Raw genomic sequence first — 17,500 nt, 5'->3', positions numbered from 1 at the left:
GGTGAGGTCTGTGTTAACTTACCGCGTTAAAACATGTAGAGAGTTCAGTGCGCTTTTACCCTGCTCTACGGTGCTTTCCAGAGGCCAGCACGCGCACACGCACGCTAGCTCTCGCGCTGTTCAACAGAAGGAGGGGAGTTGAGAGGTTGTAGGAGTTGACTCTCTCTCGCTGTTTTGTCTGTCTGACTGTTTTTCTGTTAACATTTTTTAAACCGTCCTTGGCTTCCGTGAAAGGTGCTATATAAAACCAAGATATTATTATTATTATTATTATTATTATTATGGAACCCACCACAAACCACTAAACAGGAACATTGGCCAACAAAATGGCCCAAAAAACTGGCTGCAGCAGATTAATGCAATTAAAAAGACAAACTAAAAACAAGAGCACTTTGGGCTGGATGGATGGAGTATATGGATGGAGTGAGTGCACTTAGTGAGAGAGCGTTCAGACAGCGAACCAGACAGTGAATCAGACAGCTCCAGAGCACTCCAGTTTACGAGGCTACAGAAATGCACTAACCTGTCCCCATTGAACACACAGCAGAGGTCTATGTCGAAAAACGGTGTACATAGCGGGGAGGACTTAAGCCTGATTTATACTCCTGCGTCGAATTTATGCGCACCGCGTCGCGTTGGTCGGTGTACTCATAGCGGCATAATAGCGATCAAAAAACTTATTTTTTTAAAGCTTGTTGTAAAGAAAATGTCTATAATGCATTGAAATGACAGTAAACTATCCTACATTTTCAAATCTTTATTAATAAGTAATTACAGAAAAAGTAAATGACATTTCTGTCATGACTTCCGCATTTACGAGAGTCGGAATGTGACGCTACCAAGCGGACCAATCATAGTTCTTATAGATAACTTAACATTAAATATGTCTATCATAAATATCATTTAAACCCAACGAACAGCCATGGGGCTCCCTGTAACTAATCATTTATTTCTAAATAAACAGGATTGTACATCTCGTAAATGTGAATCGCGCTCAGGAAGGCTGTGCCTGACGCTTCCATCCGCTTGTTAAGTCTGAGGTCAAAAGTGACGTTTAGCCATTTCCGGGTTCAAACCAGAAATTCTCTGCACCAGAGTACCTCTGAACTACAGCGGTAGAATGACAGTTTAATCGTTTTTTAGACTCGGATCTATTCATACAACAAGGGACACAGCACTTTCCCGTTTTCTCCATATTGTCAGGGTATTTGAGCCTCGGAAAAGCGCTATATAAATATAATTAATTATTATTATTATTTCTCCATTTCGAAGACAGCGCCTCAGCCAACTTTGGCCCCGGAAACACGTCACGACTTAACAAGCGGATAGGGCGCTCCGTTGGAACGGTGTACTCAAAGCGGCATAATAGCGATCTTTTTGTTATGCTTGTTGTGAATAAAAGTTATATGATACATTGAAATGACATTAAACTAAGATAATACGATGGTTATCATAATTTTTCAAATCTTTATTAATGAGTAATTACAGAAAAGGTAAATGACATTTCTGTCATGGCTTCCGCATTTTGGTCTACGAGAGAGTCTGAATCATGTGCTACCAAGCGGACCAATCACCGAGCTTACGGTTGCGTAGAAACTGACGTGTTCTTACATTTTTGGAGATGTGCACGTCAACCTACGCCGTAGGCAAGGCGGGCCCACGCGGGACTACGCAAGGCTACGGCGTTGATTTCACGCAGAAGTCTAAATCGGCCTTTAGAGGGATGAGGGCAGAGGAATATTGGTAGGCAGAGTCAAGTTTATTTTCATTTTGAAGAAAGCATTTGAGGTCGTACAGACAATACCAACGGAGTACAGTGAAGATGGAAGGCGACCGTAGTTATTGAGTGCGGCTGTCATGGCAAATACTGTCAGGGAGGCCAAAATCTGTCCGGGTGACGTCATCAGGTCTTTCAAGCGCCCCCTCGCTATGCAGATACTAGCATTCTGGACTGATTTATTGCGAAGTAGCTAGTGTTTTAGAATGGACTGAAACCTACCTAGCTAGATTTGTCCGATGTACCTGAATCGCCTCGCACACGATCCGGGCATTAATCTGTGGTAGTGGAGTTTACTCAGGAATGTCCAGAATGTCCGGAATCTGTCCAGAATGCTAGCGTCGGCATAGCGAGGGCGTTCGAAAGACCTGACGTCGTCACCCGGACCCGTTTTGGCCTCTAGCCTCTAGTTTTCTAACTCTATGACAGGGTAGTGACTCACCAGACATGCCCTGCTTGGAGATCTGCCTCTAGCCTCTAGTTTTCTAACTCTATGACAGGGTAGGGACTCACCAGACATGCCCTGCTTGGAGATCTGCCTCTAGCCTCTAGTTTTCTAACTCTATGACAGGGTAGGGACTCACCAGACATGCCCTGATTGGAGATCTGCCTCTAGCCTCTAGTTTTCTAACTCTATGACAGGGTAGGGACTCACCAGACATGCCCTGCTTGGAGATCTGCCGGTCGTAGATCTTCTTCTCCAGGGTGAAGTCGCAGACCAGGCGGTAGATGTGGCAGCGTTTCCTCTGGCCGTAGCGGTAGACGCGGCACACGGCCTGGGCGTCGTGACAGGGGTTCCAGGAGGCGTCGAACACCACCACGCGGTTCGCCCCAATCAGGTTCACCCCCAGACAGCCGGCCCTGGGAGGGGACGGGACACCAGACCAGATGTGTGATGGAGCTGATGGAGTGTGACGTGTGGGTGTGGGTGTGTGGGTGTGTGTGTGGATGTATGTGTGTATGTGTGTGTGGGTTTGTGTGTGGATGTATGTGTGTATGTGTGTGTGTGTGTGTGTGTGGGAGGGTGTTTGTGTGTGTGTGTGTTGTATTATACTGTATTGTGTGTGTGTGTGTGTGTGTGTGTGTGTGTGTGTGTTGAATAAACAATAAGAGTGTTTGTCCCTGCTGTGTCCCTGCGCAGGTGTGTTACCTGGTAGACAGCAGGAAGACCAGGGTCTGGGTGTTTGACGGGTCGTTGAACTGGTTGATCAGCCTCTCTCTCTCCGACGCAGGCGTGCTTCCGTCCAGTCCTGAGAACAGACAGTTCACAAATACTACCTTTGCGCATACCATATTTTTGCACATTGCACATACCTCTTTTTGATATAGCCTCTATTTATACATCTGTACATACCATACTGTACATAGCTATCGTAACTGTGCATAGCTACCTTAACCGTACATAGCTACCTTAACTGTACATAGCTACCTTAACTGTACATAGCTACCGTAACTGTACATAACTGTACATAGCTACCTTAACTGTACATAACTGTACATAGCTACCTTAACTGTACATAACTGTACATAACTACCTTAACTGTACATAGCTACCTTAACATAGCTGCCTTAACTGTACATAGCTCATAACTGTATATACCTCTAACTACCATACCCACCATACTATACCTATCACTATGGTGATTTTTATTTTATTTTTTAAAGTTATTTTTCTGAGTGGGGCAGTCCCACTCATATTTTTCATTTTATTGGACAGATTCAGTGAAGACAGACAGGAAAGTATGAGAAGAAGGGAGAGAGAGCATGTCAGCTGGGCATGGGCCGGATTCGAACCCATGCCGACATGGGCATATGTGTGCAATGTAGACTGCAGTGCTAGACCACTGGACCACCCCAGGCCACAACGCACTATGGTGATTTATATCACGATTTTACTTCTGGTTAGATGCTAAACTGCATTTCGTTGTCTGGTACTACAACAACCTTATCTATAACAACCTTATCTACAACCTTACAATTACATACAACAACCTTATCTATAATAACAACCTTATCTATAACAACCTTCAAAAGAAGGATATCACAGTCGCCAGCAGGTGGCGGTAGTCAATATAAGTCAATATAAAAGCGAGCAGGGGGAGAAGGGTCATCTCCAACAACGGACTGAATGTTGCAGGTAGAACAGAACCATGAACAGAGTTCACACCATCCCCTACTCTGAATGCCATGTCTATTATATACTAATATTAGATTATAGAATATTATTTATATATGACATATTTCAGAACGTCCCTTAATGTTGCACCGTGTGCTGCTGATTAACACACGCACACACACACAAACACACAGGTGGTTGCTACGGGAACGGGGGAGGGGCACACAACTCACGGTAGTAGTTGAGGTTGCGGACCCACTTCTGGTTCTGTCCATCTCGGCGCGAGCCGCTGGCGGGGATGGGCCTCTTGGCCAGGAAGTCCTCGATCACCGACAGGGTGGATAGACTCTGGCTGCAGGGCACACAGGCAGGGGGGCGTGGTTTACACTTTACGGTTGTTTTCTTACACTTGAACATGTCAACAACCGTTTGAATGGGTTTGACACTGGTACGGGTATTGCAACATTTGAATACAATGTGTTTCTGATGTATGTACAGTACAGTTCGATGCATGTTTTTTATGCTGTTTTTATGCTGTTTCATGATGTGTGATGTTTTGTTTTATTCATTTTATGTTTCCATCGAGGACCACTTTGGAAATAAGTGTTTTAAATAATGCTTTCAAGTGCTATCCTCTGGACATTACTTAGTGTCATGATGCGTAAATTATTCTATTGTAAATTCCTAATAAAAATAAAATAAAATAAAAAAAACAAAAAGTTAAACTCCATGTGTCGTGTTAACTCGTTCAGTGCCGAGGGTGAATAAAGTCGCCCCAAAATTGTAAACTTTCTAGAGTACCAAGGCTGACTTTATTCACCAAAATGCATATATTATGATGCTTCATTTTCTAGTCCATGTAGCTAGGTAAACACCACATAAAACACTTGGTACTCTAGGTGGTGATTGTTCCGGGAATTCTTTCGGCAGTGAGCGAGTTCAAAACGATTCAAGCGCTTCTCTCTCTGCGGTGGTGTATACCTGAACACCAGGATCTTATCTCCCTTCCTGACGCTTCCCTCGATGAGGTGGAACAGCAGGACCATCTTAGCGGAGTTCTCCAGGACCCCCATCTTGTAGTCAGACATGATGTCCTTCGCCTGCAAGATGAGAGGGACAGAGAGACAGACAGACAGACAGTGACAGACAGAGAGATAGACAGACAGCGAGACAGACAGACAGAGTGACAGACAGAGAGACAGACAGACAGACAGAGAGACAGAGTGACAGACAGAGAGACAGACAGCGAGACAGACAGACAGACAGACAGACAGACAGGCAGACAGACAGGCAGACAGACAGGCAGACAGACAGGCAGACAGACAGGCAGAGTGACAGACAGACAGAGAGACAGACAGAGAGACAGACAGACAGAGAGACAGAGAGACAGAGTGACAGACAGACAGACAGACAGAGTGACAGGCAGAGAGACAGACAGACAGAGTGACAGATAGACAGACAGACAGACAGGCAGACAGACAGAGAGACAGACAGACAGACAGACAGACAGACAGAGAGACAGACAGAGAGACAGAGGAACGGGTTAAAACCCGTAAGTGGGGTAATTTCCGAGGCGAGTCGAGGTAAACGGTATGTTTTCACAAAACACGGCAGGGTCCATTATAGTTCAGCGCGGTCCTTCAAGATAATTGTTCCGGGAAAGAACACGTTCACTAGCAGCACAGCGCGGCCCGGCAGGATGACTCACCCGGAGAAACACAATTATAACTCATTGACTCATCCAAACTGCCCTTTATCGAAATACTCAGGAGGTTTTTTTCTAAGCTTCTCTATAAATCAGTGCAGCGGAGGTGGTTTTTGGAAACACGTTCTGGTGACGAGGTAGTTCTGGACGGAAGAACGTCGACTACTGAGGCTGTTTTTTTTCCGGAATCAGAATACAGAACTCTCACCCGAGGCCCGAGGAGGGAGGGAGGGTGGGTTAGTGGGTCTCATTTCTAGCTAGCCAGCTTACACCACGTAATCGCAGGGTCCCCCAAGGTTCGATTCCGGCCGAGTCGACCTATCCTGCATGTCGTCCCTCCCTCTCGCTCTCTCTCACCCATCCCACTTCTCAATCTGCACCGTCTCTATCCCAATTAAGCAGAAATGCTCAAAAAAACATTTACATAAAAAAATTATAATCCTAGCCTCAGACTAGCGGGCTAGCTTCCTCCTCCCTCCCAGACACGTACCCATTCGTTGGTCAAGACCTGGTTGGCCCTCTCCATCAGCACGTTCAGGCTCAGCCCTCCGATGGCGCTGTGGTTCTCGGCCGCCACCACCGCCTTGGCCTTCTGGCTGGAGGGGGCGGGGCAGGGGGCGGGGCGGGGGGCGGGCCCGGCCGAGGTGAGGTCGTCCAGGTCCAGGTCCTGCTCGCTGGCCAGGTTCTCCTTCTGTAAGGCCTCGTACAGGACGTCAGGGTGGTTCCAGATCTGTACAGGCACACACACAGAGGCAGCGGTGTAGAGGATGTGTGTGTGTGTGTGTGTGGTAACGGACAGCGGTGTAGAGGTGTGTGTGTCGCCATGGTAACAGACAGTGGTGTAGAGGTGTGTGTGTCGGCATGGTAACAGACAGCGGTGTAGAGGTGTGTGTGTCGGCATGGTAACAGACAGCGGTGTAGAGGTGTGTGTGTGTCGACATGGTAACAGAGAGCGGTGTAGAGGTGTGTGTGTGTCGACATGGTAACAGACAGCGGTGTAGAGGTGTGTGTGTGTCGACATGGTAACAGACAGCTGTGTAGAGGTGTGTGTGTCGCCATGGTAACAGACAGCGGGGTAGTGTGTACCTTGCAGCAGACAGAGAAGGCTTTGAGGGGGTTGAGACTGAGCCAGCCAGAGTTGCCTGCCTCCCTGAAGCGGCTCATGAACTGTGTGTAGAGCGCCCTCTGGAGGGGGGACAGGCGCACCAGGATCACGTGTTCGTCCTTGGAGGGCAGCTGGTCCCTCAGCACGTCATGACCGCGCCTGGAACCCAGGACCGCGGTTTAACCACCAGCACATAGAACACATGACCCATATACTAGGGATGCACCGAAATGAAAATTCTTGGCCGAGGCCGAAGCCGAATTTAAGGAAACACTTGGCCGAATACCGAATACCGAATGTGTATCGGCAGTTTTTAATTTTATCATTGCATAAACTAAATACATTTTGCTTTTTATTCATGCTTCTCAAAGAAAGAAATTGAGATTGAAAAAAAAGAACTTTTATATATAACTTATTATAACTAATTATCGTGGGATTTAATCTCTACTGCTTTCCAGGGTTCAAGTTAATGATATTCATGATTTGTCTCTACATAGGCTTCAGAAAGTATTTAGACCCCTTCACTTTTTTCACATTTTTGAATAGATTTGCCATCAATCCACACACAGTACCCCATAATCTAAGTAAAAACGTTTTTTAATATTTGCAAATGTATTAAAATGTAAATACAGAAATACCTCATGTACATAAGTATTCAGACCCTTTGTCACTCTTAAAATTAGGTCAAATGCTAAATGTCTTCAACAAGTCATTCAACAAGTTGAATTGAGTCCACCTGAGTGTAAGGATAATAGTTCATGTTATTTCAGAATTAATATCTTTTGTTTTTATAGTCTCTGGTTTGCATAGAAACCACCGCATGATACAGCTGCATGTCATAAACTCGTGTAGAACAGCTGGGAGTCTGAATATGTTTTCAACAAGGCAACAACTCTGCTTCTTCCGCTACGACTGCTAAGCTAACTAGCTAGATGAGTGTAAGGTTGCGTTCGTAAAGTCGCTCTGAGAGCGCTGGACCGCACACTGGGCCCGACGTCATAGAGAAACCGAGTCATTTGATTGGACGAGAGGCATTCCAGGAGTGCTGATCGGATTTCCTGAGTGAATTTACGAACGCAGCCAGTTTTGAAAGCGCGTCGCCTCGCGCCGCGCGCCTGTTGAGAGTTATATTTAATTGTATTGCGTCATCAAAACACGGCCACTATTCGGTGGTAAACATTCGGTGTTTTCACACATTCGGCCGAATACCGAATGTGCTTTATTTTGCGATATTCGGCCGAATACATTCGGTGGCCGAATGTTCGGTGCATCCCTACCATATACATTCACAGGGCTTAAAGTGGGAAAAAATCCTGTGCCTGAAACTTTTTCTTGGGGAGGGGGGTCACAGTTTGAGATATTGGGAGAGCGGGTACAGAAGACAGCTTCTTGTCTCAATGTTTAAATGCATTAATACTATTTTATAGTCAATACAAAATATATGTCTCAATGTTAAAATGCATTAATACTTTAAATGAATGTGCAACAATACTATGTGCAATATGACAACCCTTGTGTACATAAGGTTCAGATATAGGAAAAGTTAGGATATTTATAGCATAGCATAGAGTACAGCACAGTGTTTTATTGTATAGTATAGTAGTATAGTAGATAGTGTACATAGCCTTTATTTATGTAAACCAGCTCTTTTCCCTTTTTTATTTTACCCTTGGCCCTCGTGTTTTTAGTCTTTTTCCAAGCACCAGGGGAGCCCCCCCTCCTACATTTCGTTGTATGGTACCTGTACTGTATTAATGACAATAAAGACCATTCATTCATTCATTCATAATACTGTTTTATACTCAATACAAAATAAAATAATATATTTAGATGTCTTTAAAAGGCCAAACTGATTGCCACTATCACTATAACAATACAGAATAAAATATATACATGTCTTTAAAAGAACAAACTGATTACTTATTAAGCCACTATCACTTATATTCTCCTTCTTGGCACCACGTCCCATAAGGCTTCCCGTCACTACTCAGGGTTTTTCCTGGCTCAAAATGAGGCAGAGGTGGTACCAGTGGTGTTTGACATCGGGGGGGGGGACCCATGAAGCAGGGCTGTCTGGGGGTCCTTAAACGAGCATCAAACACTTAATTTATTGCATTCTGGTGAATTGATATGCACCAATTTGTGCCCTTTCTCCATCAATTTATGGTGGAAATGTCATTATATATGTAAAGGAAAAAACAATATTCAGGCACCAGATGACCATTCAAAATATAATGTAATATAATGCAATATAAGGCTCTCAGGCATTCTGTACTTTCAAATATGTATTCTCCTTGAGCAGTCAACATCAACTATCAGCTGTTTCGCTAGCAAAAACGAAAGCTAACCTATTTGTGAAACAGCGCCGCAATTGCAACCCCCCCCCGCAATTGCAGTTAGAAATGACAGAAATCCACCGAGTGCAACGCTTGTAGAAAATACGACCGTCAGAGTTATGTCGAGAGCTGGAGGCGGCTATGACGGAGGCGGCCGCCTCATAGTTTTCTATGCAGGAAAAACCCTGCTACTCTCCTCAATCCATGCCCAGCGCCATTTATTCCTTACTCCTCGTTCTAGTATAGCTGTGTCTTCGCCAGGTTTAAGAAACTTGGCTTCCATTTTAATAGACTCTTACTAAAGTTAGCGAGATAGCGGGCTGCTAAAAGCGAACGTCTCTACAAGCTAACATTACACTCATTCAAACTTCTTAAGGCCCGCCCCACTACTCTGCCTCCGATTGGCTAGAAGTCGTTGGTTGGCTTGAGCAATGTGATGCCATTGGTAGGCGGAACTGTCTCTTTGCTGAAGATGACTCTTTAAATTACGATGTAAACAAATAGCATGTGATTTATTTATTTTTTTGCTCAAAATTCCCCCGCGCCGGAAATCCGTGGGCAGTCCCACTCTTTTTTTTGGGGGTGTATTGCGAAATGTAGCATATTGCGAAATTTCGCAACGTCTATATAATTTTAAAAATGCATCGAACTCTGACTGGCTGACTGACTGACTGACTGGACCCTCACTTCTGTACGAAACCGCATCTATGTGCAAAGACCTTGACTGACTGATTAATTGACTGACTGGCTGACTGACTGACTGGACCCTCACCTCTGTACGAAGCCCTCCAGGAGGCTGTGCAGTACGTGGGTCCGGTACCGCATCAGCCGCATGTCCTGGGGGGTGCTGTCCACACACTGGCCGTTCACGATGGGCCTCTCGAACATGTTGCTGAACTCCTGCCGTGAGCCCAGGAAGTCGGGCCGCACAAAGTCCACCATGCACCAGTACTCCACCAGGTTGTTCTGGAGCGGGTAGCCCGTCAGAACCACGCGTCGCCGTGTGTGGATGTTCTTCAGAGCCTGGGAGAGGCTGGCGTGGCAGTTCTTGATGCGGTGGCCCTCGTCACAGATCACTACGTCTGGGCCCGGCCGGGAGAGGGCCTTCTCTATACCTGGAGGAGGGGGGGGGAGGGTTAGACAGGGCCTTCTCTATACCTGGAGGAGGGGGGGAGGGTTAGACAGGGCCTTCTCTATACCTGGAGGAGGGGGGGAGGGTTAGACAGGGCCTTCTCTATACCTGGAGGAGGGGGGGAGGGTTAGACAGGGCCTTCTCTATACCTGGAGGAGGGGGGGAGGGTTAGACAGGGCCTTCTCTATACCTGGAGGAGGGGGGGGAGGGTTAGACAGGGCCTTCTCTATACCTGGAGGGGGGGGGGGGTTAGACAGGGCCTTCTCTATACCTGGAGGAAGGGGGGGGGGGTTAGACAGGGCCTTCTCTATACCTGGAGGAGGGGGGGGGGTTAGACAGGGCCTTCTCTATACCTGGAGGAGAGGGGGGAGGGTTAGACAGGGCCTTCTCTATACCTGGAGGAGGAGGGGGGGGGTTAGACAGGGCCTTCTCTATACCTGGAGGAGGGGGGGGAGGGTTAGACAGGGCCTTCTCTATACCTGGAGGAGGAGGGGGGGGGGTTAGACAGGGCCTTCTCTATACCTGGAGGAGGAGGGGGGGGGTTAGACAGGGCCTTCTCTATACCTGGAGGAGGGGGGGGAGGGTTAGACAGGGCCTTCTCTATACCTGGAGGAGGAGGGGGGGGGGGGTTAGACAGGGCCTTCTCTATACCTGGAGGAGGGGGGGGGGGTTAGACAGGGCCTTCTCTATACCTGGAGGAGGGGGGGAGGGTTAGACAGGGCCTTCTCTATACCTGGAGGAGGGGGGGGGGGTTAGACAGGGCCTTCTCTATACCTGGAGGAGGAGGGGGGAGGGTTAGACAGGGCCTTCTCTATACCTGGAGGAGGGTTAGACAGGGCCTTCTCTATACCTGGAGGAGGGGGGGAGGGTTAGACAGGGCCTTCTCTATACCTGGAGGAGGAGGGGGGGAGGGTTAGACAGGGCCTTCTCTATACCTGGAGGAGGGGGGGGGGTTAGACAGGGCCTTCTCTATACCTGGAGGAGGGGGGGGGGGGTTAGACAGGGCCTTCTCTATACCTGGAGGAGGAGGGGGGGAGGGTTAGACAGGGCCTTCTCTATACCTGGAGGAGGGGGGGGGGGGTTAGACAGGGCCTTCTCTATACCTGGAGGAGGAGGGGGGAGGGTTAGACAGGGCCTTCTCTATACCTGGAGGAGGAGGGGGGGGGTTAGACAGGGCCTTCTCTATACCTGGAGGAGGGGGGGGAGGGTTAGACAGGGCCTTCTCTATACCTGGAGGAGGAGGGGGGGGTTAGACAGGGCCTTCTCTATACCTGGAGGAGGGGGGGGAGGGTTAGACAGGGCCTTCTCTATACCTGGAGGAGGGGGGGAGGGTTAGACAGGGCCTTCTCTATACCTGGAGGAGGGGGGGAGGGTTAGACAGGGCCTTCTCTATACCTGGAGGAGGGGGGGAGGGTTAGACAGGGCCTTCTCTATACCTGGAGGAGGGGGGGGGGGTTAGACAGGGCCTTCTCTATACCTGGAGGAGGAGGGGGGAGGGTTAGACAGGGCCTTCTCTATACCTGGAGGAGGGTTAGACAGGGCCTTCTCTATACCTGGAGGAGGGGGGGAGGGTTAGACAGGGCCTTCTCTATACCTGGAGGAGGGGGGGGGGTTAGACAGGGCCTTCTCTATACCTGGAGGAGGGGGGGGGGGGTTAGACAGGGCCTTCTCTATACCTGGAGGAGGGGGGAGGGTTAGACAGGGCCTTCTCTATACCTGGAGGAGGGGGGGAGGGTTAGACAGGGCCTTCTCTATACCTGGAGGAGGAGGGGGGGGGTTAGACAGGGCCTTCTCTATACCTGGAGGAGGGGGGGGGGGTTAGACAGGGCCTTCTCTATACCTGGAGGAGGGGGGAGGGTTAGACAGGGCCTTCTCTATACCTGGAGGAGGGGGGGGGAGGGTTAGACAGGGCCTTCTCTATACCTGGAGGAGGGGGGGAGGGTTAGACAGGGCCTTCTCTATACCTGGAGGAGGGGGGGGGAGGGTTAGACAGGGCCTTCTCTATACCTGGAGGAGGGGGGGAGGGTTAGACAGGGCCTTCTCTATACCTGGAGGAGGAGGGGGGGGTTAGACAGGGCCTTCTCTATACCTGGAGGAGGAGGGGGAGGGTTAGACAGGGCCTTCTCTATACCTGGAGGAGGAGGGGGGGGGTTAGACAGGGCCTTCTCTATACCTGGAGGAGGAGGGGGGGGGGGTTAGACAGGGCCTTCTCTATACCTGGAGGAGGAGGGGGGGGGTTAGACAGGGCCTTCTCTATACCTGGAGGAGGAGGGGGGGGGTTAGACAGGGCCTTCTCTATACCTGGAGGATGGGGGGGGTTAGACAGGGCCTTCTCTATACCTGGAGGAGGGGGGGAGGTTAGACAGGGCCTTCTCTATACCTGGAGGAGGGGGGGGGGGTTAGACAGGGCCTTCTCTATACCTGGAGGAGGGGGGGGGGGTTAGACAGGGCCTTCTCTATACCTGGAGGAGGGGGGGGGGGTTAGACAGGGCCTTCTCTATACCTGGAGGAGGGGGGGGAGGGTTAGACAGGGCCTTCTCTATACCTGGAGGAGGGGGGGGGTTAGACAGGGCCTTCTCTATACCTGGAGGAGGGGGGGGTTAGACAGGGCCTTCTCTATACCTGGAGGAGGGGGGGAGGGTTAGACAGGGCCTTCTCTATACCTGGAGGAGGAGGGGGGGGTTAGACAGGGCCTTCTCTATACCTGGAGGAGGGGGGGGGGGTTAGACAGGGCCTTCTCTATACCTGGAGGAGGAGGGGGAGGGTTAGACAGGGCCTTCTCTATACCTGGAGGAGGGGGGGGGTTAGACAGGGCCTTCTCTATACCTGGAGGAGGGGGGGGGGGTTAGACAGGGCCTTCTCTATACCTGGAGGAGGGGGGGGAGGGTTAGACAGGGCCTTCTCTATACCTGGAGGAGGGGGGGAGGGTTAGACAGGGCCTTCTCTATACCTGGAGGGGGGGGGGGGTTAGACAGGGCCTTCTCTATACCTGGAGGAGGGGGGGGGGTTAGACAGGGCCTTCTCTATACCTGGAGGGAAGGGGGGGGTTAGACAGGGCCTTCTCTATACCTGGAGGAGGGGGGGAGGGTTAGACAGGGCCTTCTCTATACCTGGAGGAGGGGGGGGGAGGGTTAGACAGGGCCTTCTCTATACCTGGAGGGGGGGGGGGGGGTTAGACAGGGCCTTCTCTATACCTGGAGGAGGGGGGGGGTTAGACAGGGCCTTCTCTATACCTGGAGGAGGGGGGGGAGGGTTAGACAGGGCCTTCTCTATACCTGGAGGAGGGGGGGGAGGGTTAGACAGGGCCTTCTCTATACCTGGAGGAGGGGGGGGGGGGGTTAGACAGGGCCTTCTCTATACCTGGAGGAGGAGGGGGGAGGGTTAGACAGGGCCTTCTCTATACCTGGAGGAGGGGGGGGGGGGTTAGACAGGGCCTTCTCTATACCTGGAGGATGGGGGGGGGGAGGGTTAGACAGGGCCTTCTCTATACCTAGAGGAGGGGAGGAGGGTTAGACAGGGCCTTCTCTATACCTGGAGGGGGGGGGGGGGTTAGACAGGGCCTTCTCTATACCTGGAGGGGGGGGAGGGTTAGACAGGGCCTTCTCTATACCTGGAGGAGGAGGGGGGGGGTTAGACAGGGCCTTCTCTATACCTGGAGGAGGGGGGAGGGTTAGACAGGGCCTTCTCTATACCTGGAGGAGGAGGGGGGGGGTTAGACAGGGCCTTCTCTATACCTGGAGGAGGGGGGGGAGGGTTAGACAGGGCCTTCTCTATACCTGGAGGAGGAGGGGGGGGGGTTAGACAGGGCCTTCTCTATACCTGGAGGAAGGGGGGGGGTTAGACAGGGCCTTCTCTATACCTGGAGGAGGGGGAGGGGTTAGACAGGGCCTTCTCTATACCTGGAGGAGGAGGGGGGTTAGACAGGGCCTTCTCTATACCTGGAGGAGGAGGGGGAGGGTTAGACAGGGCCTTCTCTATACCTGGAGGAGGAGGGGGAGGGTTAGACAGGGCCTTCTCTATACCGGGAGGAGGGAGGGGGTTAGACAGGGCCTTCTCTATACCTGGAGGAGGAGGGGGGGAGGGTTAGACAGGGCCTTCTCTATACCTGGAGGAGGGGGGGAGGGTTAGACAGGGCCTTCTCTATACCTGGAGGAGGGGGGGGAGGGTTAGACAGGGCCTTCTCTATACCTGGAGGAGGGGGGGAGGGTTAGACAGGGCCTTCTCTATACCTGGAGGAGGGGGGGGGGGTTAGACAGGGCCTTCTCTATACCGGGAGGAGGGAGGGGGTTAGACAGGGCCTTCTCTATACCTGGAGGAGGGGGGGGGGGGTTAGACAGGGCCTTCTCTATACCTGGAGGAGGGGGGGAGGGTTAGACAGGGCCTTCTCTATACCTGGAGGAGGAGGAGGGGGGGGGGTTAGACAGGGCCTTCTCTATACCTGGAGGAGGGGGGGGAGGGTTAGACAGGGCCTTCTCTATACCTGGAGGGGGGGGGGGGGGGTTAGACAGGGCCTTCTCTATACCTGGAGGAGGGGGGGAGGGTTAGACAGGGCCTTCTCTATACCTGGAGGAGGGGGGAGGGTTAGACAGGGCCTTCTCTATACCTGGAAGAGGGGGGGGGAGGGTTAGACAGGGCCTTTTCTATACCTGGAGGAGGGGGGGGGGTTAGACAGGGCCTTCTCTATACCTGGAGGAGGGGGGGAGGGTTAGACAGGGCCTTCTCTATACCTGGAGGAGGGGGGGAGGGTTAGACAGGGCCTTCTCTATACCTGGAGGAGGAGGGGGGAGGGTTAGACAGGGCCTTCTCTATACCTGGAGGAGGGGGGAGGGTTAGACAGGGCCTTCTCTATACCTGGAGGAGGGGGGGAGGGTTAGACAGGGCCTTCTCTATACCTGGAGGAGGGGGGGGAGGGTTAGACAGGGCCTTTTCTATACCTGGAGGAGGGGGGGGGGGTTAGACAGGGCCTTCTCTATACCTGGAGGAGGGGGGGAGGGTTAGACAGGGCCTTCTCTATACCTGGAAGAGGGGGGGGGAGGGTTAGACAGGGCCTTCTCTATACCTGGAGGAGGGGGGGGGGTTAGACAGGGCCTTCTCTATACCTGGAGGAGGGGGGGGGGGTTAGACAGGGCCTTCTCTATACCTGGAGGAGGGGGGGGTTAGACAGGGCCTTCTCTATACCTGGAGGAGGGGGGAGGGGTTAGACAGGGCCTTCTCTATACCTGGAGGAGGAGGGGGGGGTTAGACAGGGCCTTCTCTATACCTGGAGGAGGAGGGGGAGGGTTAGACAGGGCCTTCTCTATACCTGGAGGAGGAGGGGGGGGTTAGACAGGGCCTTCTCTATACCTGGAGGGGGGGGGGGGTTAGACAGGGCCTTCTCTATACCTGGAGGAAGGGGGGGGGGGTTAGACAGGGCCTTCTCTATACCTGGAGGAGGAGGGGGGGGGGTTAGACAGGGCCTTCTCTATACCTGGAGGAGGGGGGGGTTAGACAGGGCCTTCTCTATACCTGGAGGAGGAGGGGGGGGTTAGACAGGGCCTTCTCTATACCTGGAGGGGGGGAGGGTTAGACAGGGCCTTCTCTATACCTGGAGGAGGGGGGGAGGGTTAGACAGGGCCTTCTCTATACCTGGAGGGGGGGGGGGTTAGACAGGGCCTTCTCTATACCTGGAGGAGGGGGGGGGAGGGTTAGACAGGGCCTTCTCTATACCTGGAGGAGGGGGGGGGGGTTAGACAGGGCCTTCTCTATACCTGGAGGGGGGGGGGGTTAGACAGGGCCTTCTCTATACCTGGAGGAGGGGGGGAGGGTTAGACAGGGCCTTCTCTATACCTGGAGGGGGGGGGGTTAGACAGGGCCTTCTCTATACCTGGAGGAGGGGGGGGAGGGTTAGACAGGGCCTTCTCTATACCTGGAGGAGGGGGGGGGGTTAGACAGGGCCTTCTCTATACCTGGAGGGGGGGGGGTTAGACAGGGCCTTCTCTATACCTGGAGGAGGGGGGGGGAGGGTTAGACAGGGCCTTCTCTATACCTGGAGGAGGGGGGGGAGGGTTAGACAGGGCCTTCTCTATACCTGGAGGAGGGGGGGGGGGTTAGACAGGGCCTTCTCTATACTTGGAGGAGGGGGGGGAGGGTTAGACAGGCCTTCTCTATACCTGGAGGAGGAGGGGGGGGGGTTAGACAGGGCCTTCTCTATACCTGGAGGGGGGGGGTTAGACAGGGCCTTCTCTATACCTGGAGGGGGAGGCGGGTTAGACACGCCCACACACACACACACACACACACACACACACACACACACACACACACACACACACCTATGAGGAGCTCCTGCTGCCGGTCCTCCTGGTCCAGGTCGATGACGGGGGGGCCGGGGGTCTTCCTGCTCCTCTTCTTCTTCCTCCCCGCCACAAAGCTCTTCTTCAGGGACAGCAGGCGGTACATCTCATACCCCATCAGCAGCACCCCCCCCTCACGACCCCAGTCCTCCACCACCTTAGCCCTGCTCGCTGTGGTCCTGGGGGGAGGGGAGGGAGGGGGGTAGGGAGGGAGGGACGGAGAGGGAGGGAGAGACGGAGGGAGAGACGGAGAGGGAACGAGAGGGGAGGAAGAGCGGGAGGGGGGGGAGAGGGAGGGAGGGAGAGGGGGAGGAAGGGAGGGAGGAGAGGGGGAGGGAGAGAGAGGGGGCGGAGGGAGAGAGAGAGAGAACATTAGCGGCTATGTCTGAAACAGAACACACAGTGAGTGTACTGCCTTTCAACCGCACTTAGTTGCACGCTAATAACGCTGTGGCTATAATCTATCTACATCAAACTTTATAGAGGCCTTACACACACACACACACCACACACACACACACACACACACACACACACGCTTGATATGAGAGATAGTTGCATAACAGAGCACGTACAGACTAGTCTGCCCTGGCCAGTCACAGCCAGACTGTACAAATAAAAAGCTCTTAATACCGTGTGAGCAGCCAGAGGCGGTCACTTTACCACACAGAGGGAGAGAGAGAGAGGAGAGAGAGAGAGAGAGAGAGAGAGAGAGAGAGAGAGAGAGAGAGAGAGAGAGAGAGAGAGAGAGAGAGAGAGGAGAGAGAGAGAGGAGAGAGAGAAAAAAAAGAGAGAGGGAGATGAGGTATCAGGTCACTGTGTCAAGTGTCTCAGACTCTGGAGAGCCAGAGTGAAGTTCTAGAGACAGATGACACAACTGTCTCTCACACCCTCTCTCTCTCTCTCTCTCTCTCTCTCTCTCTCTCACCCTCCCTCTCCCTCTCTCTCTCTCCCCCCCTCCCTCTCTCTCTCACACCCTCTCTCTCACATCCTCTCT

General features: G+C 52.0%; 1 protein-coding gene across 1 annotated transcript in view; it reads right to left on the bottom strand.

The window, feature by feature from the left end:
• The window catches only part of LOC308160461 (helicase ARIP4-like), a gene marked incomplete at both ends in the record, with an annotated part of 82,821 nt that overhangs the window by 5,028 nt on the left and 60,293 nt on the right, over positions 1 to 17,500 (bottom strand). The window contains 8 exons of the mRNA XM_080534374.1: positions 2,433 to 2,638; positions 2,928 to 3,027; positions 4,127 to 4,245; positions 4,875 to 4,993; positions 6,089 to 6,328; positions 6,685 to 6,862; positions 9,812 to 10,154; positions 16,483 to 16,800. Of these exons, the coding sequence (XP_080390500.1) occupies positions 2,433 to 2,638; positions 2,928 to 3,027; positions 4,127 to 4,245; positions 4,875 to 4,993; positions 6,089 to 6,328; positions 6,685 to 6,862; positions 9,812 to 10,154; positions 16,483 to 16,800 (1,623 nt within the window). The remainder of the gene's footprint in view (positions 1 to 2,432; positions 2,639 to 2,927; positions 3,028 to 4,126; positions 4,246 to 4,874; positions 4,994 to 6,088; positions 6,329 to 6,684; positions 6,863 to 9,811; positions 10,155 to 16,482; positions 16,801 to 17,500) is intronic.

Source organism: Nansenia antarctica, assembly GCF_963989245.1.
Source record: "Nansenia antarctica genome assembly, chromosome: 6".
Lineage (NCBI taxonomy): Eukaryota > Metazoa > Chordata > Actinopteri > Argentiniformes > Microstomatidae > Nansenia > Nansenia antarctica.
Note: the sequence above shows the minus strand (reverse complement) of the source record. Positions and strands in the feature narration are given on the sequence as shown.